Source organism: Mycteria americana, chromosome 1, assembly GCF_035582795.1.
Source record: "Mycteria americana isolate JAX WOST 10 ecotype Jacksonville Zoo and Gardens chromosome 1, USCA_MyAme_1.0, whole genome shotgun sequence".
Taxonomy (NCBI): Eukaryota; Metazoa; Chordata; class Aves; order Ciconiiformes; family Ciconiidae; genus Mycteria; species Mycteria americana.
In genome coordinates this window covers 220,204,726-220,228,890 of record NC_134365.1, presented here as the reverse complement: position 1 = coordinate 220,228,890, position 24,165 = coordinate 220,204,726, and the positions used below count along the sequence as shown (strand labels likewise).

Sequence of the window (24,165 nt, the reverse complement as noted above, 5' to 3'; positions counted from 1 at the left end):
TGTGTACAAAGACTAAAACAATGCGGTATCTTAATGCATGAATTTGAAACTTGGACAATGCACAATGGAGTAAGTGTGAGCAGGACGGGGAAGGACCAGTATCTGTGGACATCCCTGGTTAGGGCCCATCAAGTACAGCACTGGCATAGAAGAGGAGGAAAGTGCTGAGCCTTCAACAAAGCGACTTTAGCACTGGCTGAAGCAGGCTATGAGCGAGATATGATTAATATACCGAAAAGGATGAAGTCAAGTCATTTGGCAGAGCAGAACCATGCTGCGATCCGTTTATAAAAGTTGCTTGAGTCAGCAGCCCACAAATCATGGATATTGCATTGCCCGAGGGCCACGGAGCACGGCCTTTCAAGGAGGCAGAATTATTGCACGTGCTGTCATGTCTAAACGTCACAAATACATGAGTGAAGATGACGGTGAACACTGCAGAGGGCCAAGGAGCTCAGAGAGCAACGAAGTTGTGGGAGAGTAACCCCAAGAGTAACAGCCCTGCCACTGCTCATGTCTCAGCACAGAGAAATAGGAGAGTTGAGGACCACCGTGAGGAATAGCCAGCCCCTGGGATACCGAGCAGCGTGGAGAGGTCCATGTATGCTAGGAAAGGGTGAGATAAATCCCCACACTCAGACTAGGTGGCACATCTGGGCACCTTTGACTCACAAAGTCCACTTTGTGGACCTCAGGGTAAACACCAGCATCCCCATGATCATCTCCTTCCTTCCACTGCTACCTTCACCTTAGCTCCACTCTTCAGCCTGCAGCGTTCACCCAAGTCCCTGTGCTCAGCCAGCCATGGGGAAAGCACAGTCCGATAAATAATATAGATAAAGAATATAGAATATCCATCAGCATCTGCTACAGCCCAGCAGCCCAAGGCCCTCCCTACCTCCTGGTGGCTAAAAACCCACCAAAGGAGAGAGCATGGACTCTGGGGAAGATAACACCGGGAGATGCCACTGCAGAAATGCCAGAAACCAAGGAAAGGTCCATCTGGAGATCTGAAGAGAGGTTAAACCCAATGGCAGTGAGACCTCAGGAAGCCTCCTGGTGTGAATCAGAACCCCAGGGAGATTTGCCAGTTTATACCTTTCTGAATTTCCCTTGATGTTATAAGCTTACGGGTCCGGCTGATGAAGGGACACATGTTGGCCATTCCATACAGAAGCTGCTGTGGTATCTCCGTACATGCTCAAGCCTGTAAAGTTGGTCAATGTTGGTGTCACCAATGCAGTCGATGCAGCCTATTAGGAAAGCTCCCAGGGTGATCACAGCCTGACATTTCTGAGCGTGCTTGCAGGAACAACCCATCTATAACTGTCATGTTCACCCCTGGAAAATGGGTCAGGGCCAGGTCAAAGCTCTGCTAACATCCCGTTTAATGGCCTGGATGTCTATTCTCCAGTTGGTTGGAGCAAGAGCAGCGTCTCATCCCCCCTGTCCTCCAAATGGGCAGATGACTAAAATTTGCCACAAGGTTAAACAAGCAAAGCAGCTCATAGCATGGCTGCTTTGACACAAAAGCATCTTTATTGACAGGGTGCTGGTAGCAAGATGAGGATTGGGAAAAGCGTTGCCACAGGCAGATCCGGATGGGCTGCAGAAAGCTGAACAGCGTGAGGAGAGCCCAAGTGCTCCTGTGAGAGTTTGCTGGGCCCAAGAGCATCACCTATCTGACTCTTGCAAGACAACGTGCACAACCACACAGCTACAACAAGGTAGGGACACATGAATTAAGGAGGCTCATCCATTAAGGTCCCAGGGGAAAAACCCCTTGAGAAGAAACCTTCATATTAGGAAAAGTGGAAGAACTTGCAAAGACAACACTGCGTGGTAAATTCTGCTCTTCTGCAAGCGCAAAGATTTTTCCGTGCAATTCATGCCGAGTGCAATGAACTCATTCGAGTATCCGATGGGATACGGAGAAACCGGCAGCTGCCTGCGGCCACACCGCAGGCTGGGTCTGTCGCCAGCTAAAGCCTGTCTGCTTCTGCCCATCCCCATGCAAAACGGCACGCTGAAGCCGCGCTCAGGTGCTGGCCTTGCGAGCCTTCGGCTCCAGTGGGATTCTTGGCGGAGAGATGTTTTCAGCACCTCGTTTCAAGTGTCTGAAGACACAAACAAGAGACGGATTAAAAATGCATTATTTCAGTTCAGCAAAACACTTCAGCACACGCACAGTGGCTCTTAGCTGCTCCTTACATGTAAATACGGGCATAAATGACTTCTTGAATCAGAGCTTGGTGGACCACACTGCAAAAGCTATATGTGAATCCGTGATGTGACTTGTAAGAGGGGAATCTGGTGCAGCAAGGTGTGCTAACTAAGGCTGGGGAAAATGAAGCTTTTTAGGTCAAATCACAGAATCACAGAATCATATAGGTTGGAAAAGACCTTTAAGATCATCGAGTCCAACCATAAACCTAACACTGCCAAAAACCACCACTACACCATGTCCCTAAGCACCTCATCCAAACGTCCTTTAAATACCTCCAGGGATGGGGACTCAACCACTGCCCTGGGCAGCCTGTTCCAGTGCTTGATAACCCTCTCGGTGAAGAAAAATTTCCTAATATCCAGTCTAAACCTCCCCTGGCGCAACTTGAGGCCATTTCCTCTCATCCTATCACTTGTTACCTGGGAGAAGAGACCGACCCCACCTCTCTACACCCTCCTTTCAGGCAGTTGTAGAGAGCGATGAGGTCTCCCCTCAGCCTCCTTTTCTCCAGGCTGAACAACCCCAGGTCCCTCAGCCGCTCCCCATCAGCCTTGTGCTCCAGACCCTTCCCCAGCTCCGTTGCCCTTCTCTGGACACGCTCCAGCCCCTCAATGTCTCTCTTGTAGTGAGGGGCCCAACACTGAACACAGCATTCGAGGTGCGGCCTCACCAGTGCCCAGTGCAGGGGACGATCACTGCCCTACTCCTGCTGGCCACGCTATTTTTGATACAAGCCAGGATGCCATTGGCTTTCTTGGCCACCTGGGCACACTGCTGGCTCATATTCAGCTGCCTGTCAACCAACACCCCCAGGTCCTTCTCTGCCAGGCAGCTTTCCAGCCACTCTTCCCCAAGCCTGCAGCGTTGCATGGGGTTGCTGTGGCCCAAGTGCAGGACCTTGCACTTGGCCTTGTTAAACCTCATACAATTCACCCCGGCCCATCGATCCAGCCTGTCCAGGTCCCTCTGCAGAGCCTGCCTACCCTCCAGCAGATCAACACTCCCGCACAACTTGGTGTCATCTGCAAACTTACTGAGAGTGCACTCGATCCCTTCGTCCAGATCATTGATAAAGGTGTTAAACAAAATGAAGCAATTGCATTTCACAAACTCATAATATGATCAGACCACCCCAGAGATCCAGCAGCGGGATGGGGAGGGAAACCAAAGGCACCCCCTTTCAGCCACAACAGGCCAGATGGTTACAGAACTGAAGAGCTGCTGCCCAAGGAGATGAAAGAGGGTGCATCTCACTGACCAGCACTGCTGACAAAGCGCTGGTCCAAATCGCTGCGTTCACACTGCTGGGGGTTTTCATGAAGGCCATTTACCCTCATAGTGCTGGGCAGGGACTGCTGGGGAAACCCTCCTGCCCTGACTTTCCTGGAAGCTCTGGTGTGAAGCCGCTTGAGCTCATCACCAGCTCCTGTTCCCTAGATCCTGGCCCTTTGCCAGCCTGGGGATGCTTTAGCGATACTGCAGTTCAGCTGCATAGGAACCGCAAGGTTTGCCCTTGAGGCAAAAGATGGAGACGGGTGGTGCTGAGGACGACAGGTAAGATTTTGTCTGAATTTATTCAATTATCATCCAAATCATGGATGCAGAAGGATGGGTCTTCTCCGAAGGAAGGTCAGGACGTAGCTGTTTGACGTGAAATAGCTCTTCTGTCGCAGCAGTGTTATTCGACTAGCTGTATTTTTCTGCTCCCTTCAGGGAATCATTACCTCCCTTCTTTCTGTGTTTCTAACGCAGCTCAAAATTAGCGTTGCTCTTGGATTTCATTTCTAGTCTGCATGACAGTGTAATTGCTCATCCTGGCACAGGAGTAGAAATAGATTCAGCAGTAAAGGGGGTAAAGGAGGAAGATGGTGAAACTTAAAGAGCAGCTATTGTTGTGCCACTGCATTGATGACTTGGGGCATTGTTATTTGCTCCTCACTCTAGCAGCTACTATATGACTGTGTCCTTCATGTGCTGATTGGGTGCCAGGTGTCCTAAAACTTAATCATACACATGAAAAATGAAGAAACTAGTTAGTCACAGTCTGAGTTTCAGTTAATACATAAAAGCAATTCTGGTGTGGACTTTAACAGAAGACGGAGTCACCTGATTTCAAAAGGTTTGCATGTCCAAGATGGCAACAAAGCAAATGCTAGGAAAAGGGAGATCATGGATCAGGATCCCCACGAACGTTCATGGAGGATGCATTGAGGAACAAGGACCTTGACCGCTAAGTAGAAGAGCAGTAAACCAAGCCCCATGGCAAATTTAGTGCCCAGAATATGTTGTATTCAAGTTTTTCCTTGCACTGGGCTGAAGCAGTGACATGCTGCTGAAAGCCCAATGCAAAGAAGATTTTGAATACCACATATTTCTTCTATACGTACTGCCCATGGCAGGTAAACACATGGTCTAACCCTATCGTCTCCTGGCTGCATCCCCCTTCCCCCTTCCATGCTTCTGCAGAGCTGATGGAGACACTGATGCAAGGTCACAGCCTCAGTTGCTGCCCACACCAATGGATATGTCTCCTAGATGCCTACAAGACAGCTTAGAGGCCAAGCTGTAACCAGGACGGCCTCTTATTTTCTGTTAGACCACTGAAATCTGAGTGTAGTAACAACCAAGTACCTCCTAAGTGAGCTTACACTTCAACAGCTCAGAGTCTCCAAGCTAAAATATCGCCTGTGAAAGCAAAGCGCCCACATATGCTTAGGCTCCAAAGACACCCAATTTTATCCTAGTTTAGTCTACAAAATAAAATATCGAAAATAACATGTAATCCAAATGTCTTACACATACATGCTTTGGATGCATAACGCCTTATTCGCAGATAAGGAAAGAGAATTCAAACCCGTGACCTTTTTATATATCGTCCATCCGCAAGGCATGCCTGCGAGCGGCATCCCCACTGCACGCAGGTTTGTGGCTTCCCACTGAGCGGTGCGGGTATTTTTTTGCAAGAACTACTCCGGCAGAAATCCCTTGAATCCATCAGCTGGGGTACCAGATCCAACACGATGACTATTTCACAGCAAGCAGTTCTGTGGCTTGATGAGCTGCATTTCCACGGTGTCCCAAGCGTGTAACACAAGCAGGTGAAGTCAGGGATAGGGAAACACGCTACACGCGACATAACGCAGCGTGAGCACCCACACAGCCTCAAATAATGCAATACAGAACGTGGATGAAGGCAAGATTAACCTACATTCGGTCCAATCGCCTGCCTCTGCTGTGCCTATGCGTGTGTATGTATTTGAGCTTGTGCTATTTCTTTACAAGATTTTATATATATCTAATGAACCTAAAGTATTTTTTTTTAGCACGCAAAAGTGACTAGCTTGTTGCTGGCTTTGACAGAGAGGGCTGAACTCTGCTTTCCATTTTACGCCTTCCTCTGCAACGTACCCATTGAATATTTCTTTAGCTGAAATTAAGAGGTCATAATCCTTTTAAATGGAAGAACCATAATAGAGCTGGGTGTGAACTAAGTAGACGAAAGAAGAGAGCTGAGGCTTGAGCGAAGATCTTAAGATAAAGGATTACTGAGCTAAGGGAAAGCAATGAAGGGCTGAGGCGGATTTCCCCCCCCATCTTTACCCTTAATACTGTCTTATTTCAAGAGCTGCAAAACCTAGATGTAATTTTGATTTGTGCTGTGGATGGTAAGGTGCAGAGCTCCAGCTCCGGAGTTTGCATGACATATGGAGAGTTACTGGGGAGGAAACACGGGGAAATGACACTGAAATTGCCCTGGGTGCTGTGGGGAAGGTTGCTTTTAAAGCATCATGGAAAGACTAAAGTGGGCTGAGCCGACGGGCAGACAATTTAGGGGGACAGCGTGGGAGCACTGGGAGGTAGCTTCTTTGGGAAGAGAAGAGGACGAGGCTTAATATGCCCATGCATTTTTTGTTTGGAAACCACAAAACACACCACCACAAGTCACCGGGGCTGCACGGGTGCAACGGGGAGCAGAATTAGGTCCATGGAAGCGTATTCACCTTTAACAGTGTAATACTCAAGTCCATGCCACTTCCAGTCAACCCATCTTTCTTTAGAAGCCATCCCTGCCTGCAGGAGGCACAAAAGTAGATGAACTGTAGGAAACGAGAAAATGAGTGTAGAAAACACTCTCTGTTTACCCTCTCCCCCCTCTGCAACCTTGGCAAACCATCAGCATCACTTGTGCAGCAATAACGATGTAACGGGGAGAACGTGATGACTCCAGCTCCCCAACAACTGGATTAGTCCTGTGGTACCGAATCGGTAAATACTGGGACCATCAAAGCTGTCTCGGGGGAGTCTGGGAAGGAGACAGCACAAGGCACTGGAGCAGATGGCTGCATTGTGAAATCTCCTCCTAATTAGGTAAAACAAGGAGCGATGAGAGTGAACGAAGCAATTACTGGTCACTGCTGGTACCATGCTGTCCGCACAAAAGCTGTCATGAAATAAAAGAGGATAAGGAGGACTGTTGGAAAGCTTTATATGGGAAATGGTGAGAAAGTAGGTTCTGGAAGGTTATTTTATAATTAACTGGCTGTTTTCAAGGGCTTCTCCAGTGTTTGCAAGGAGTGGAAAGCCCTGAAAGCGAAGCGCGGACAAAATGGGTTGTGTCTTTACATCAAAGGTGCTGGCGTTCAGAGGCCCCTCTCTGTGCTCGATCAAAAGCATCGCTCTGAGCGCACAGAAACAATCGGGAAAATACACCATCGACACACGCGTGATGATGGCCCGGTGCTACCGAGGCGGGTGCTCTGCTCCGAAGGAGAGGCGTGAAGCTGAAAGGAGCCCCGAAATCAGGGTGTCTGGAACCTAAAGGCATGGCACACAGCAATAAGCAGCATGCAAAGTGTAGGATTTATTCCCTTCGGAGGAAAAAGTGGAGTAGAGACCTGTTTTTCTGTTTCCAGACACAAGGAGCCTGTGTGTAACATGCACTGGGGAGCTAAAACCAAGAAGAGATGAAAGAAAATCCCAGGGCATGTGCACGGCTGCCTGTGCCAGCAAAGGGGATTTAGAAATGCTGCATGCAGAAAACAAAGCCCAAAGAGCTGCACAGGCTGGGACAAACCTCCAGAAAGCTGGGAGACTCGGAGACCATTCCCATTTTCAAGAGCATCTTGCATCGACATGGTTTTGGAAGCCGATGGGATGTTATCACCCAGGGGTCTCATGTCCTGGGGTCTTTGGCACCTCCAGACCCAGCCTAGAACATTTGGAGGAGGTGGCAAATGGGCCGCTTGCCGTGACACAGTGCAGCACCGATGCTCGTACGCCCGGAGACGCCCGGTCCGGAGGACGGTGCCATCGTAACGTGGCTGCGCAGCTCCCAGAGCCACCCAGGCTCGTGTCCACTTGGCTAAGATAACCTTAAAAATACATGCGGATCGCGGAAAGCCGCTTCCCAAAAAAGGATATTGCTAATGTAGGACTGAACATAAAAATACCCCTGCCACTGCACGCTCTCTGCAAGCATCTGCAATCACAGACCTACCTGCCAAAACCCGAACCCAGCTGCCAGCGCACAAAAGTGTGCACCGCAATGCCTTTCCTAAAGCAAAAAAAAAAAAAAACAAACCCAAACAAAACCTCCCAGGCAGTAAATTCGGGGAATAAAAATGAAAAACACAAGTTTTATAACTCTTCTGCAAAGAACTGGAAGGAGAATTTGTTATTACTAAGCACTTTTGTGCACGCAGCAAATGTTCACAGCCTCTCTGAGCCATTTGTATCTACGGGGTAAATAACATGCATTTGGAAATGAGATGATCCGCAAATACTTCTTTCTTTTGGAGCTGTTCCAAGCTTAAATGAGAAATGAAATATGCTAGGGACAAATGTATTAAGCAGGTACTTAATTGAGAGACGAGACGAGAGAAGGCGGCACTGTTCTTGTCTCCCAGGCAGAGCACGCATGTTTTAAACACACTCCTAGATTGATATTTATTGCAACAGACAGAGCAGAAAGGCTCAGAAAAAGCACTCCTTCCCCTCCCATAAATAATTCACCCCTTGTAACAGTTCATAAAATGTTTATATTAAGTAATAATTAAATATTGCATTACAAAAAATGAATTACTAACATTCCAGCCAAGAGAAAAATCAACCCGAAGGAGGGCGGGGAAAATGCCTTGAAGCTGTCACGTTGGGTTTTCTCTGCTGAAAGCAAAGCTAAAGCAGTTAAAAGAGGCGATTCTTGGCTGCACTCGATGCTTGCTCTGCTCTGTCGGATCAAATCCTGATCCTGCCCTGAATGGTAGGGCTTTTTCCATCGATCTCTGTGATAGCCACGTGGAGCTTGCTCTCGTGTCTGTGCAAGCTCTCCCCGTGCAGCAGTTTGCAGCCGGGCAGGGCGAGCGGTCCCGTATTAATCTCTGCTGTCAAGCGATAACGCTTTTGATTTCAAATCACCAGCTACGCACGCATGTTAGCAGGCTTCGAGCCCACTAATGGGTTATTGGGTCTCGGTTGCAAAGACACACGAGGTCCAACATGGGATAAGACTCCAACAGTCGGACCCCAACACAGGATAAAGGCCCAGGAGCGTGGCAGGGAGCAGAGAGGGTAGCGGGGTAATGATTGAGGATCAGCTGAAGCCATCAAGATAATATGAATCAAATGGCATCATGCATACAGCCAGGCATCTTTTATTAAAACTATAATTGCTTGATCCAACCAATGCCCTGGGGAGCATAAAGAAAAACAAGCAGCACCAAGGTCACTGCAGACAGAAAATCAATGCAGGGAATGAATGGTAATGACTTATTTTTTTCCTAGTTTCAAAGAGAGGGACTGTGGAGATATCCTGCTGGCATCTCCAGAGATGCACAACATCCCTTAGTACATTTTTAACTTCCAACACCAAGTCTTGCTCCTCTTGACTGTGACTACAGCGGGTTCGAGCATGCCAACGGACCATTATATTTCATATATGCAAAGACAATTATCCATTTCTCTGTGGCGCTCCGTTCGCTATCCAAAACCATTTAATACTTTCCAGCTTTCTGCAACAACCATGTCTTCTGCACTCCTGATCTCTCTAATGGGTGTCCTCAGGACTTTCTCTGGTGCGCAGCTATGCTAAAGCACAAAGCCAAAACCTGAATAAGAGTCTACCTGAGGCTCTAGTAATGTGGAAGGATGTCACGTCTTACACGTCAAATTCCTCTACATATATCTCAGTACATTACTTGCCCAAAAGTCTTTCTTAAAATTTTTTTTTTTGAGTGGTTTTGTTGGTTGATGATTTTTTTTTTTCAATGCAGTAACATAACTGACATCCGATTTGTGATTCACTGCAGAATTGCTCCTGCACCAGCTGTTCCATCTGCACCGGTACCGCCGATGATTCCTACCTCTACGCACACCCTGCCCTCACCTCTCCTGAACTGCTTCTTATTTATTTCAGGCTATTTCTCCAATATGTCAAGATCTCTTTGAATTCCATTTCCAGCAAGCAAAACGATTTAGCCGAACACAAGTGAAGGATTCAGCACAAGATTATATGGATGAAATACGGCGCTGTACAGACACTCAGACGGGATGGTCCTAATGTCCCTTTCTGCCCTTAAAAATCTCTTAACGGCAGTGAGGTACCAGTTACAACTACAGGAGGAAAGTAGCATTGTAAATTTAAATTGCTTGTGGGATATTTAAGGCAGGTTGCGTCCGATATAGAAGGGATGAAACAGCTCCTTGTCTCCACTGTGCTGTGAGCTTGAGCAGACCTCAGCCCTTCTCCGACCCGGCAATGCTGGGTCCATGTGATGCAGAAGCTAAGTGAGTAGTATTGCCAGCTGAAACCCTGATGTTCATGCAGAAATGGATCCATGCTCCGAGCTGAGTATAGGCGGTTTTTTTCATTGACTCCACCGAGATTTGGATCAACCTCTTGGGAGATGTCTCTAGAGCTCCAGAGAGTCCTATCAGTGGGCTACCGAGGATGATGCTGAGACCAGTAACCCCTAAGTGATATAAAAGATCTGTCCAAAAATGAGTTTGTAGTCATCAGCCAAGAAAAACCCAAGAGGTTAAATGAGGACTCAAAAGCTGGTGTCCCTTAGCCTGTGCACTGCACATCAGTAGTCCTGGCCAGACCACCTCAACACAGACATGTTGGTACCTGTGAGTACAGGGTGAGTGTAAATGAATGAAATCTATGAAAGAAAGGGGAAAAATCAACTTATTTATATATTTTGTAAATAAATATCTTCTTCCGTATGGTCTTATGTTGAACATTCTATACTAATTTCCTACAATATCATATTTCATGAGTATATGATCACCTGGGCATGCTTCAAGCCATGCAGTTGCAGCGCAACAGCTCTGCTTTCACCCCGTGGTGCATTGAGGCGGGTTCATTTGTCCCTGCAGAAGCTCTGAACACATCTGCAGCACCTCTGCAGCTTCCCAAGGGATGTCCTCACATCTGCCAAGGCAGCAGAATCACAGAATCGTATAGGTTGGAAAAGACCTTTAAGATCATCGAGTCCAACCACAAACCTAACACTGCCAAGCCCACCACTACACCATGTCCCTAAGCACCTCATCCAAACGTCCTTTAAATACCTCCAGGGATGGGGACTCCACCACTTCCCTGGGCAGCCTCTTCCAATGCTGGACAACCCTTTCGGTGAAGTAAAATTTCAGAAGGATGGAGTGTGCACAGCAATCGGGGTCAGGGTGATTCCCCTCATTTCACCTTCTGCGTAACACATCCACGCAGCTTCTATACCAAGGGCACAGCCCCAAACCTGGACACCACCAGACTCTGGTCTTGCACCAAGCAATACTCATATGGGCTGGAACACGGTGTCTGCTGAAATCCAGAACAGGGACCAGGTTAAATCAGAATTGTTTGCGAGCATTTTGAGACCTTAAAATAAAATACATCCTCTATGTATTTCACTGCTTATAGCTGCCCCTGACATTAGAGCAAAGAGGCTACGGAAGCGGCCCGTACAGCAGCGTACCACCTTCAGATGTCCTTGCCCTTTCCGTGCCATAATAACAACACAAGCCTCTGTTTCCCCTTGCTTTGCATCACGTCAAAAGTCTCACAGGAAAGCACCATATCCTCATGCCCTTCCAATTTTACACATCATCCAGTTTGACTTCCCACCCAACTTCAGTTTCAAACATCAGCGTGACATGGTCAAAAGCCTGCTTTCCAAATCCCAGCATTACCTTCTGGCGGCATTCCTCCTCCCCAACAGGGTGTGAAAAAGATGATGATGTGTATGTCACCACTGATGGACTACTAGACGTGCCTGAAGAGCCACTGGAAGACCAAACATCGAGGTAGGAAGGGCTGGACAGACGTGCCTGGCTGCAACTCACAGCAACGGCACGTTCAGTGTAAAGAAACATCTTCCAGTTGTTCGCAACCAGCTTCGCACATCGCACCACCCTGCAAGACCCTTGGACTACACTGAAGCTGAGGGCCTCCCATAACCACTTAACTCCAGAGCTAGGCTTTGCAAAAGCTGACCAAAAGTGCTACCACGACTTCAGATGTGTCTAGGGGTACCAGCAGAAGCCCAACCAGAAAACCATCCTTTAAGGCAACAGACGTGCCTGTGTTTTCTGAGGGTTTCCAGCTCTCAGAGCGGCCAGGGAAAAGACAAATTGCAACTGGTCATATAAAAGAGAAACCCGTTTTTCCTCCATGGACAGGGATCAGCATGTTAGCAACCCCAGAACAAGCACGGAGGAGAATCATGGCAAACAGGGCTGGAGAGAACCTCCAAAAACATCCAACTCAGCCCACGCTCTGAGGCAGGATCAAGCGATGGACCTTTGCATCTCCTCTGAAGGCTGGCTAGCTTTCTGGAGATGCTTTCAGTCGATGGCTGAAATAACCTCTTCTACGTCAACCCAGAAATCACACCGGCCGAAGGCAGCACACTCTTCCAGCCTCATGGGTTATACAGAGCCACGGGAGCATTTCTATCAGACGCAATGAAATCGCCTCTCCCCTTACAGCATCCTGCACCGAGCTTTGCTCCAACGCCGCTGCAACGCCGCAGCGCTGCCGGAGGCTTTTACCCCACCGACGGAGGAAAAAGCACCGCAACTTTCAACGACAGCATCTCCCCCGCTCTCTGCACGATGATGCTGCCAAACCCCAGCCCAGCTCCCCGGAGGGAACACGTGGTTTTCCTTGTGTCCTCCCTCCGCCGGGCTGCTTGCCAACACATCCCTCTCCGGGAATCCTCCGCGCGAGTTGCCATAGCTACTGGCCGACACCGCGACAAGCTCTGCCGCTCGACTGAGACCGGTGTGTTTGTCCCCTGGATGCATGGGGTACCTGGTGGGAGGTTGCCACCCAGCCATGGCACATTAGCCCCATGCAAACTCAACCCAGGACCTTCCATACCTTCATAGGGTCTTGCACAAACAGGCAACCTCCGACGTCCCCTTTCTTCCCCCGTCTCAGACCTTCTGCACCTCCATTTTATATCCAAATAACGAGAGCAAAAAGCATGGTCGAAGTCCTGATCTGCAACCCAGCGTGCTGGCCTCCACAAACCCAGCAAAGCAGAGAAATCAGACCTTTGCATCTCATTCCCCCCTTGGTTTTAGGAACTCCACCGATAGAGAGTTTGCTCTGTTGCACTGGTAGGAAAGCGTGGCTCAGGCTGCAAAAGAGTTTGCAAAATACCGAGCATCCTTTCAACCTCCCGCTGGGGCTCAGGCTGATGGAGCTCCACAGTTGAAGTAGATGTGAGAAGGGAAAGGGACCTCCCTTTGCAGTGAAATGGCACCCTGAGGGCACCTGCAGCTTCTCCTTGAAGGTCTCAGCCAATAAACCAACCATCAGCCCCATTGCTGCCCAAATTTGGGAACGGGACCAGCCAGGGTTCACGTCCCTGCCTGTGTTTCCAGCCCATCGGAGCATGATGCGCTGATTTCTTTTAGGCAAAGCTGCCTGGCTGAGAGCAGATGCGCAGCCTCCTTCAAGGTGAAAGGCAAAGTGAAATGTGGGAGGAAGCCTGAAGCTCAGCGATCAGGGCTGATCCTGAAGAATTTCCTCCTCCTCCGTCCGGATAACCTCTCCTCTTGCCATTCACCCAGCACCCAGACAGAGAATTGAGGTTTCTTTACTGCAACCCACTGGCTTGGCCAGCTCCAACCTTCCCCAAGCCAAGCTTTTAGCTGGTCTAACTGGATTTCTGGAAAACCCAAACTGTCCAGCTCCCCATAAATGTCTGCTTTCTAAGATGTCTGCTCATCTTTGCTTTGGAAGAAATGGATTGGATCCCCTCCCTTGGGAGGCGAGCTATCTGCTCATCTTCCTGCCTACCTATGTGGTCACGATACCTTCTGCAGCTGATTTAATGGGAAGGAATCAGGGGAAAAAGGACAAAGTGGAGGAAAACATTAACTATCTCACCTAATTCTCTTCTCCCAGGTAACAAGTGATAGGACGAGAGGAAATGGCCTCAAGTTGCGCCAGGGGAGGTTTAGACTGGATATTAGGAAATTTTACTTCACCGAAAGGGTTGTCCAGCATTGGAAGAGGCTGCCCAGGGAAGTGGTGGAGTCCCCATCCCTGGAGGTATTTAAAGGACGTTTGGATGAGGTGCTTAGGGACATGGTGTAGTGGTGGGCTTGGCAGTGTTAGATTTACGGTTGGGTTTGATGATCTTAAAGGTCTTTTCCAACCTATACGATTCTGTGATTCTGTAATAATTAATTGTGCACAAGCACCATTTAATTGACAGCTAGCCCTTACACACAGGAGTCCCACAAGAAGGATATTGTTCGTAACTTGTTCAAGGGGAGGCAAGACTGGGATGAGCGTGGAAAAGGAAATCTGAGGCATCAGCTCCAGGGCATGAGCTTTTAATCCTGCAGGAGAGCAGGGATCCTGCAAGAGGACACGCTGGTCCTGCAGGTCTTTGGGGAAGAGAAAGGAGATCTGATCTGGGCTTTAGGCTAAGTAAGACCCCAGTGCCAACGTCGGCACTCTTGGAAATAGCCCTATTGATTTCTATGAGCAGAATAACCTTGCCATTTGCAATTAATATATAGCTCCGCTCCAGAAGGCCACTGATTTCTTTAAACACCACCTTCCTTTTTTTTTTCCCCCCTTTCTGAGCTAGACAAGCAGCAAAGCACCCGCACAGCCCCCCATACCTTCAACCCTTTTAAAGAACAAGAAAAGCAAAGCAGCAGCCAAGCAACGTGAGCAGGGCACCAGCGACCTTGCAAAGTTATTTCCGTGAGAAATCTCTGGCCGCTTTCCAAGACAGCACCTGCAAGGTTGGGCAGATAAACACGGTGCGAGAGCTAATTGGCATGGGGAGGACGTTGCCATGCAGGAGAAAGCTGACTGCAGTCGGAGAGAGTCCTACGGATGGATGCAGGGCTGCCGGGAGCCAGCCCTCGGCTCACAACAGCCTGGATTTCCTTCCCTGTACAGCGGTGATGGAGTAACCGATGCTGAAATCGTTCGTTTACAGCTCTGGGGTGGTATTTTTAGAGTTAAAACCAGATGAATGTAAAGCCTAGTGTTAAGCAACCACGCACCAGCCGAGCAGCAAGGTTTTACAAATCTGCTGGCAGCAAGGACAAGCTGGGAGATGCTTCCACGGTAATAAAATGATAAATAAAAATCCCCGCCGGGGATATTGTTTTGTGCTCCTGAATTGCAGCCTGGAAGAGGGACTACGGTGAGTCCCTGCAGATGGAGACGGATGGGGACGCTGGGGTCCCCGGGCTGTACCCCAATGCCAGCCCATCCCTGCACAGGGCACGCTGCTCATCGCCTGCTTGTTCTGCACCAAGCAGCACCGTCCCCAGCCGGGCTGTGAAGCAGGAATATTTGCTTCCCTGCTCCACTGCACAGCGGTGTGAAGTGCTTTCTGAAACAACCTGCTCCCCTCGGACCGCTGGTTATATTTCCCTCTGCAAGGTGTCTTTTTGGGCATCCTCACAGCCAGGGGCAGCTGCCCGAGGGCCATATCCTCACCCCCAGGTAATTCTGCTTGGGTTACAGGGGCTGAAGTGATTTTTACCACTGGAGCCAGCCCCCTTCTTTCCAAGCGTGAGCAGCACATCATTTCAGACAACCCACCCATCAACCCGAGAACATCCCTCAAACGCATCCTCCTTTGCGAAACTGAATGACAGCTCCACCAAAAATTAAAAAAAAAAAAAAATAAAAATTAAAAAATAGAAAAATAAAGCAGCCTCCCCACCTTCCCAGCACCAAAACGCCCTGTTTTGTACTCAACAGCACAGCTTGCAGCGGGTCCCCAAAGCAGCAGGAGTCTCTCCGTATGCACGCTGCGTCGGCAAAGTGCTGCGGGGTCCCTTCAGGTGAAGGCACCGTTGGAGCACAAGGAGTTATTACTAGAAAGCAAAACGTGTTTGCCATATAACACCCGCAACATTGGACTCGGGGAGGAGAGACGAGTTGGAGGTTAAAGCAGTAACTTGGTGAACAGCTTGGTTTGCGTGTGTGCACATATATGCATATATATATATGTAAAAATATAAAGGACATGGGAAGGATATCCAGAATGCTGAGTTATAAATCAAGAGAAATAAAACTTCCATCCTATAAAACTTTCCTAAAACTGCCTTTCCCCTCCTGGCTGGTGCTGATGGTCATGCTAGAGGAGAGCATCCATCCTCTTGCCCCGGCGCAGCAAGGCTTAGCTGAAGGTATCAGCATTCGTGCTATGAATACATTCAGCTAAGAGCGAAGAAAAGCAAGATTGACGGGCGATAGAGTGCAGGAGTACTTAGAAAGCGAAGGCTTGTTCAGCCGGTAGGAGACGGGAAAAGCAAAGGTCATGCTCTAAACGTGAGAGAAGACAAATCTACAACGGCTGTTTGTGATTTATTTGGCAAAGGAAGGACAGGGAAAGTCCTGCTGTCTAAATTAGCTGATCCCTCTCCTCTTCTCTTTATTTATTGTTTGTGTTAGAGCGGTACCTTGAAGCCGTCAAGTGGAAGTGGGGTCTGCTCTACAGCATCTGCTCCTGCATCCAGGAGAAGCTGGTGGTCTAAACGGACACGGCAGTGAGGGGAGAAGGGGAGATGTTTGACACGTCCTTTGATACGATAACTGACTTAGCAGACAAAAGAAATACGAAAATCTATCTGGTTTCAGTAAAGCATCTGATACAGGGCCACGTGGGAAATTATTAATTAAGCCAGTGAACATGAACATCAGCAGAACGGGAAACCGAGCAAGGGAAATGACAACCACGAGCGTTGGAAGGCTGAGCTGCAGCCTGGAAGGAGGTTAGCAGTGTTTAACATTTTTAAGGTTGACTTTGGCACAAAAAAAGTAGGGCAACACTGATGAGACCTCCTAATGACACAACGTTGTAGGCAGCACCAATACGAAGGAGGATCAAGAGATATCACAGAGGAAGAAAGGGATTGACCTTGACTGCCGTGTTCAAAATGGGATGAAAATTATTAGTACTAAATTCTAGGCTCGGTACTAATCACCAGGATTTTTTGCTATAGGATGGGAGCTCCATGGCTGGAATTGCCTAAGGAGGAGAACGATGTGGAGATCCTGGTTATCAAAGGGTAAGTGAGGGATTCATAATGCATCTGTGGTGCCCACAAAGGCGACACGGGCGTCTCAGCAAGATGGGGACCTTATCTCCAAAGGGCAACAGTCTGCATCTGTGTTTAAGAAACAGCGATTTCATCTAGGAAGAGCTGGAGAGAAATGGTTGATACAGGGAGTAAAAAGGAGACTAAAAAACTTTGACTTGCTAGCTACAGAGCCAAACGATGGGGATACTGCGCTTGGAGACACTGAGCAGTGACCTCCAGATAGAAGAAAAGCACAAAGTAACCCAGTGCCAACAAACCAGCAAACTATAACCTGTCCATTGACTCAGACTGGAAATGAGATGATGGTTTGCAAACCTCAGAGACTGAGGTCTTGGCACATCCTTCCAGCTGGCATCGTGCAACTAAAAATTCCCTATTTCTGAGACAGAGCCTCAGGTGTTACTTGTAAAGACTAAATAACAAACTAAATCATTGGACTTAGTGGTGCAGAGGGTCCCATCCAGTCCTATGTGCCTAAAGGTCCCTGCTGAGGTGACACAGCTGAGCAGGAGCAGAGGAAAAACTGCTCGAGTACATTGACTCCATCACCTAAATGCCACCTCCATCTCTTCCTCCTGCTCAACCCCGTCCTACGGCACGCACAACCCAGCTCCAGCTTGCACGCAGTCGAAGCAGCAAAATTCAGGATTGCCTGAGCAGCTCCCAGTTGGCTTTTGGGGCTGGATATTGTCCACCTCAATGTGATTGCAGGGAATATGTTGGCAAATGCTCCAACTTGGAGATACTACTAAGTATCTTCAACTTGGAGATACCACCAGCCTTTCTCAGCTGGTGGACTATATCCAGGGGAGATCAAGACGCAGAGTGCGGCAGGACAGCTGCCTGTCTGCAACACCCATCTCCATCCTCTTCGTGTCTTAGTAAATACAAGGGCTTCCTCCACGCACGGTTATTACATACTCATACAACTGGTCCTTGTGGTATCAGCAGACGTCGCGTCTCCTCCTGCTGCTAAAGGCACGTATCGAGTAACTGCTGAGCCAGTGCTTAGCCTTAGCCAAAGCTGCCAAACATCTCTCTGAGCAGCCTTTTCTGGATGGAAGGATGCTTTATCCTGCCCCTTCCCTTCCAGCTGAGAGCAAAGTTGGGTCCGTTTGCCTATATGGGTTACTGTAATGGCACTCTCATCCAGATTCGGAGTTCATAGCTGAAACGTTAGGAAATGAGATCTGCCCGGGAACGTTCTCTGGCACTGGAGCCTGGGCCGGCCCTCACTCACACTATTAAACCCCTTTAAGCCCCAAACCAAGGTGGTTGCACCCAAACTGCTTGTTAGGATCAGTTCTTGGCTGGTACCCACTCCCAAACCCAGCCTGGGAAGCGGGCTAGGGACTGTTTCAACAACTGAAGCGTGCAGATGATCAGGTTCCCATGCCCAGGAACGTGTCCTGGAACCATTTAATTTACTAATACAGACCCAGCCTATGGATCTGATCAGAAATTTCAGAAGGCAACGGAAAATTTCCCACCAAGTTTGGCACACCTGACAGCACAAGCAGCGTTACTGAGTGTCTCACCAAGATGGGACATGTTCTCCACTGGAGGTTTTCAAGAATAGGTTAGATAAAATCAACCTAGTGTGGTCTAGATATATCATCCCCTTCCTCAGAAATGAGATGTGGACCAGATGATCTTGGGAGGTCCTTCCAGCCCTACATTTCCACAGCTATAATGACAGAGTACGAATCCTCCCCGCCCTCACGTAGCTTGCTCCAGCCCTCCTGCGTGGACATCCCACCCTAAATTAGCTCCTCTGTTTCTCAGAAAAACACACAGCAAGGCTCCAGCACTGACTCATTCATCTCTATAGCTACTACAAATTCTCATTTGCTCCACATCTTTAGTACCTCCAGGGCTTGAGATGAATGACAGAACATTAGCAACAGGCAATTCATTAATACTAGAGGCAGTCCAAAATTTTCCATTGAAGCCTTTCTTGTTTTGTTTCCTCTGAGAAGAAAGGAAATTGGTGGGGAAAAAAAATAATTGCTGTGGTAAAAAAGAAAAAAAAAAGATCTCTTTTTGGTGAAGAACTTGAAAACTAGGTTTCGCAGTATTACTTCTCTGGGGAAAATTCATCGCCAAAATTCATCATTTTGACACTCTGCAAAGGGGGTGAAATTTCCCCTTTCCCTTTTATATCTTTTTTTCTTTGGGGAATAAAGGTAATAAAAGGAGATGAATGCAAGACAAAGAAGAAGGAAAAAAAACCACCCAGGAAACACCTAATTCTAACATTTTTTTCATCATTTTCAAACAAAAGTGGAAAACCTTCATTCCTTCTTGCATTTTTGCCAAATGTGCTTCTAATAGTTCCCCTTCCACCAGCAACCACCACCGTCTGCACATCACCTACTCTCCCTCTGCTCCCAGACCCCCAGGGTCAACCCCAGCCCCCTCCATCCTTCGGCAGAGCAGGGAGAAGAGCTCTGCCCTTCCCTTCCAGGAGTTCAGGGGCACAATCCCCTCCCAAGCACCCGAGGACTGGGGTCACCAGGGCCACCCTTGGGCCCAATATGGATAAAAGTCCTCAATGATGCCACCAGATCCTCCTAGGAGACATCAAGAGAATTGAACAAGAAAAGGCTCCATCCAGCAGCAACAGCTTTCCAAGGAGCTGCAAAGCCCCCCAGGCTGGGTCCTGACCCCTGTCTAAAAGTCAGGCCAGCCACATAAACCTAGTATTCCTACCCACGGAAGGATGCTCTGGTCCTTACTTTGTCCCTCAGGGTCCACAGGCCACCAGGAGAAGCAGGACTGCAGAGAAGGGGGGGGTGAAGGGAGATGCAACCTGTCCCGGTAGCGCTGCTTGGGCAGCACGTGAGCTGGGGAGGGAAACTGAGGCAAGAAGCACCTCGGTGCTGGAACCTGTGTCACACCCGGACACAGCGGTGGCTTCCAGCACCTTGACCACAGAAGAACACCAGCAAACAGGAGAACGATGCTCCAGAGCTGCACTCTGACCCCAGCCCTGATGCACTGTGTAGGGCCTGCGGCAGGTCACTCGGCACCTCTGCCTCAGTTTCCCCACAGCCAAAGAGGAACAGTCACAGGGCACTAATTGGCAAACAGATGCCATCATGCACGACTTGATCACCTTCAAACCTACTTGCTGTCGATGGCTTCAAACCAGACCTTGCCATGGAAGTCACTTAACTTTTGGAAACCATTAGGAAGGAGCGTGTCCTCCCACTGTTCCCCTTGGTTTGCCAAGGGAATTCATCTGGGCATAAGTACATAAATAAATCCTCCATATAAATTAATATTTAATAAATACATAAATATAAATAATGTAAATCCAAACACTATGAATAATAAATATAAATGATATATAATATAAACATATCTAAGATACGATATCTAAGATACGATATCTAAGATACGATATCTAAGATACGATATCTAAGATACGATATCTAAGATATGATAATATAAATAAAACCTATTTATTCTGTAGGATCTCTGGGCACAGGCCGTCTCTCGCAGACACGCACAGCCCTGCCATTGCTGCTCTGGCCTCGCTGAAGACTTCTGGGCTCAAACGCTAATGCAAACAAATCATCCATCCCTCGGGCTGGGAGCAGCCGCCATCCTCCATCCTCCGCCGCCGGGCATCGCCCCTGCTCTGTAGGTCCGGGCAGACCTGGGAGGAGGTCACAGGCAGCCGGTCTCTGCAATATTAATTTGTCTCGGTATAAAGAGGTTAGAAAAGGGAATTCCTCCCTTTAGCATGGACTTCCTTGATGACCTTGGGCTAGCTGCTTACTGTAGCCCATGCTCTGTTCCCTCACCTGTAAATAATACTCAAGGGGACAGAGCAAATTTAAAAACCATTACCAGCGAGCTCTTTGGTTTCACCAAGGAATTGTTTCCCAGCCTTGGAGCATCACATTATGCTGAGTTGCAGTGGTGGCAGAGGACCGTAAGAAAATCTCCCCCTGCTCCCGGCTGCTGGGGAGCCTTCACCCATGCACAAGCACAGCAAAGGCCAAGGAGGACAAGCCCCACGTGAGCCATCCTTGCTCCTCTCTAGCTAAAGGGCACCAGGAGATAATTTTGGCTGCTGGGTGGCCCAGCAGGTTGCTCATATAGACCGTGGAGCCTCCATGCTTGGAGATGTTTGAAACCCACCCAGTAGGGACTCCTGTGAGCAGCAAGGTTCTTGATAGCAATAAGGATTTGGAGAATTTGGCTTTTAAAAAGAACCCAAACAATAAATAACACTTAAAAGATGCCTAATTTGAACAGAAATGAGAACAATTAGCCACAACATCACTTATGCATTAATGAAGAGGCGCTTATGTTCCAGGGCTGAGCGTCAGAGCAAACACTTCTCTTGCAATATGCTGCAAGGAAGAAAAACATGGAATTGGGAGAGCAGACGAGGACCCAAGGGAAAACAGAAGCCCTAAGGGTGTCCTAAAAGATCAAAAGCAACACAGGGAGGGCTGAAGCCTTCAAGTTCCTCTTAGGTTTAATATCTGAGCTGACCCAACCCCTTTGCTTGGGGAGGAAACCCAGCCCAGCCAGCCCTGCTGCAACGGCGGCCGAATGAATTTGCTGGAGCAGACTGGAGGAATGGGAAGGTGAGCAATCTGCATCTAAATACGCAAGTAAATAAGTCTAATTATCCTTCGCACCAGTGGAAGAGAGCAACGAAACAGGTCTCCAGCTCTAGGACAGCTTTCTGCCTTAGTCCTGCCATCACTGACACGAGCCCAGACTGTGGAAGATGACCAGACAAAAAGCCGAGTCAAAAATCACAGCTGGCCAAAGCGGATTAAAGGACCGTGTCACTTCTGGAAAACCCTTTCCCCACACCCTCCAAAAAAATCCCTGGTTGTTTTCTCACCTCTCAGCCGACCACCACCATCACACCTGGATGCACCTGAGCCCACGGCATCACTCGCATCCCCAGCAAGAGCCAGAGCTGACGCCGAACTACAGCAAAAATCAAAATCTCGCTGCTTGAACCGTTTCCCACCCAGGGACACAGGAAAGGAGATGACTGCCAGCTCTGCCGTGCCACACAGTCACTGGTGGGACAGAGGAGTCAAACCCCAGCTTCATTTTAAATCTGCATGAATTTACTACCTGTTTGACGGCAGGGTGTCACCTCTAAGTCTCCCTAGGGATGAAAATCCAATCATTCTTGGAACGGCACAAACACCTTGGCATTCACATGTACGGGGAGAAGCAGAAAGGCTGCGGTTACACTTTTGTCACAACAAACCCCACCAGCTTTTCTCTCCGCCACCTCCACCCCAGCGGCGGTGGGCTCTGCCAAAGAAAGCTCTGGAAAACACGATCGCAGCAAATCCTCCTTGCAAACGTACGTGCAGGGCAGCCACCCCATCACTTTTGTTTTGCATTCCCAACACATCCAACCCCTTCGCTCAGCGCAAAATAACAACAGCATGGCGCGGCGAGGAGTTTCGCGCTCCGAATCCCAACGGGGGTCTCTTCCTGGAGTGAAATAAGGGCACCCCTTTCCAGCCCGGGGTGGGGGGATGATGGGAGGGGGGGGACACACACACAGAGGGATGTGCCACCCCCCCACCGTGCTGCGTTAAACATGGCAGCATCCAAAGGCTGCCCCACCCAAGCGGCCTAGGACGCGCGTCACCCGCATCCCGCCGCGTCCCCGGGATGCTTTGTCTGGGGGATGCTGCCGGCCTGGGATGCTGCGTGGGACCCTCCCGCGCGTGGGGCACCCCACTCGGCCCTGGCACCCCCGGGATGCAGCGATGCTGGGGGGGATGCTGGTCCTTCGGGTGCGTTGCATCGCGGGTGGGTTGCTGGGCTGCCAGGGATGCGTTTGGAAGGGACCGGCAGCGAGTTGGACATCCCAGGGAAGCCACCCAAACCTCCCCCTGCCGAAAGCCAAGCCGGTGGTGGGTGTCTCTGAATTTTAAGATGGGGGGGGGGGGGGAGGACGGACGGGGACACGGACACCCGAACCTGCTCCAAACCCACCCGGCAAAAAGGACCCGCGGATTCACGACCTGCACAGCACCTACCCACGCCCCATCAACGACACCCAGAGGGGTGGGGAATTTTAAGGACACCAGGAGACCAGCAACACCCCCCCCCCCCCCCCCCCCCCGAAATGTTTCAAAGCCGCCTTCACCCAACTCCCAGGCTGGGATGTCCCTGCCCGGGGATGGGCAAGAGGGGACCGGAGAAGGGCTGGCGAGTTGGGGATGGGGAAGGGGTTGGGGGGGGGGGGGGGTCTTACCTGTAGGACGAGCTGACCCCCGCCGCCACCTCCTCCTTGATCTGCCTGTTGAGAGCATCGGCGGCCGCCCTGCCCCTGCCCGCCTCCGCCGGCTGCCCGCCCGCCTCCTCCGCCTTCTTCCGACCCTTCTCTCTCCCCTCCCCGGCTCGCACCGCTTTGGGATGCTCATCCTCCACCTCGGGGTCTTCCTCCTTCTTCTCGGGACCGGGGAGCACCTTCCGTCGCTTCTCCTGAGCTGGTTTCTCCGGGGAACCGCGGTCCAGGGCGAGGACGGGGGAAGGTCCCGGTTTGGGGATCCAGGGATGGTCACCCCGCTTGGGGATGGGCCAGGCACGGAAATCCTTCTGGTACTGCGTCTCCTTCTCGAAGGGGGTGTCCGAGGGCTGGTACTCGCTCTTGGGTTTGCAACTCGGCTCCGGCCGCTGCACCTTCCAGGGCTTGTAGTCGTGCCGCATCACCGAGTCGGCCGGGGGAGAGGCGTGCGGGGCCGGGCCGGGCCGGGTGGGACCGGGAGCCGGCTCCCCCGCCGCCTCGCCGCCGGGCTGGGTGTCGATGGGGGCGGCGGGGCGCGGGGGAGGCGCGGGGGCGGCGGGATGCTCGGTGGCCTCCGAGTACTTGGTGAAGACGAGAGGGACGGCGATGTCCGCCTTATCCAGCTGGTTCCAGAAGCGAGCGATGCAGCAAGCGCGGGTGATGCAGGGCCACGCCATGGCGGCCCCGCGCGAGGAGCGCACCCGCTCCGCGCCGCACCGCACCCGCGGCCGCACGCAGGGAGGGCGGGGCGGAGGCGGGGACGCGCCCCGCGGGGGGGCGGGGCCTCGCCGGCGGGGGGCGGGGCTAGCCTGGCGCGGGGAGGCGGGGAGGGGGGAGGCACGCGTGAGCACACACCTGCACGCGCACGCCCGGGCGCGTGGACGTGCGCATGCGCCGGCAGGCAGGCGTGCAGAGGGCTGCGCCCGTGGACGCTTGCACGGGCGTGCACGCGCCTGCGCGCGCACACTTGCGCGCACGCACGTGCAAGGCGCGCCCGTGCGTGCGTTCGCAGGCGTGCACACTCACACGTCTGCCCATGCATGCACGCACACGC

The 24,165-nt window shown here is 50.4% G+C and overlaps 1 protein-coding gene across 1 annotated transcript in view; it reads right to left on the bottom strand.

Annotated features, from left to right (window-relative positions):
- MAP6 (microtubule associated protein 6) overlaps positions 1–23,788 on the bottom strand; it is a 33,651-nt gene extending 9,863 nt beyond the window's left edge. Inside the window, exon 1 of the mRNA XM_075492045.1 lies at positions 23,079–23,788. Coding sequence (XP_075348160.1) covers positions 23,079–23,788 — 710 coding nt within the window. The remainder of the gene's footprint in view (positions 1–23,078) is intronic.
- Between the last annotated feature and the right edge of the window lie 377 nt (positions 23,789–24,165).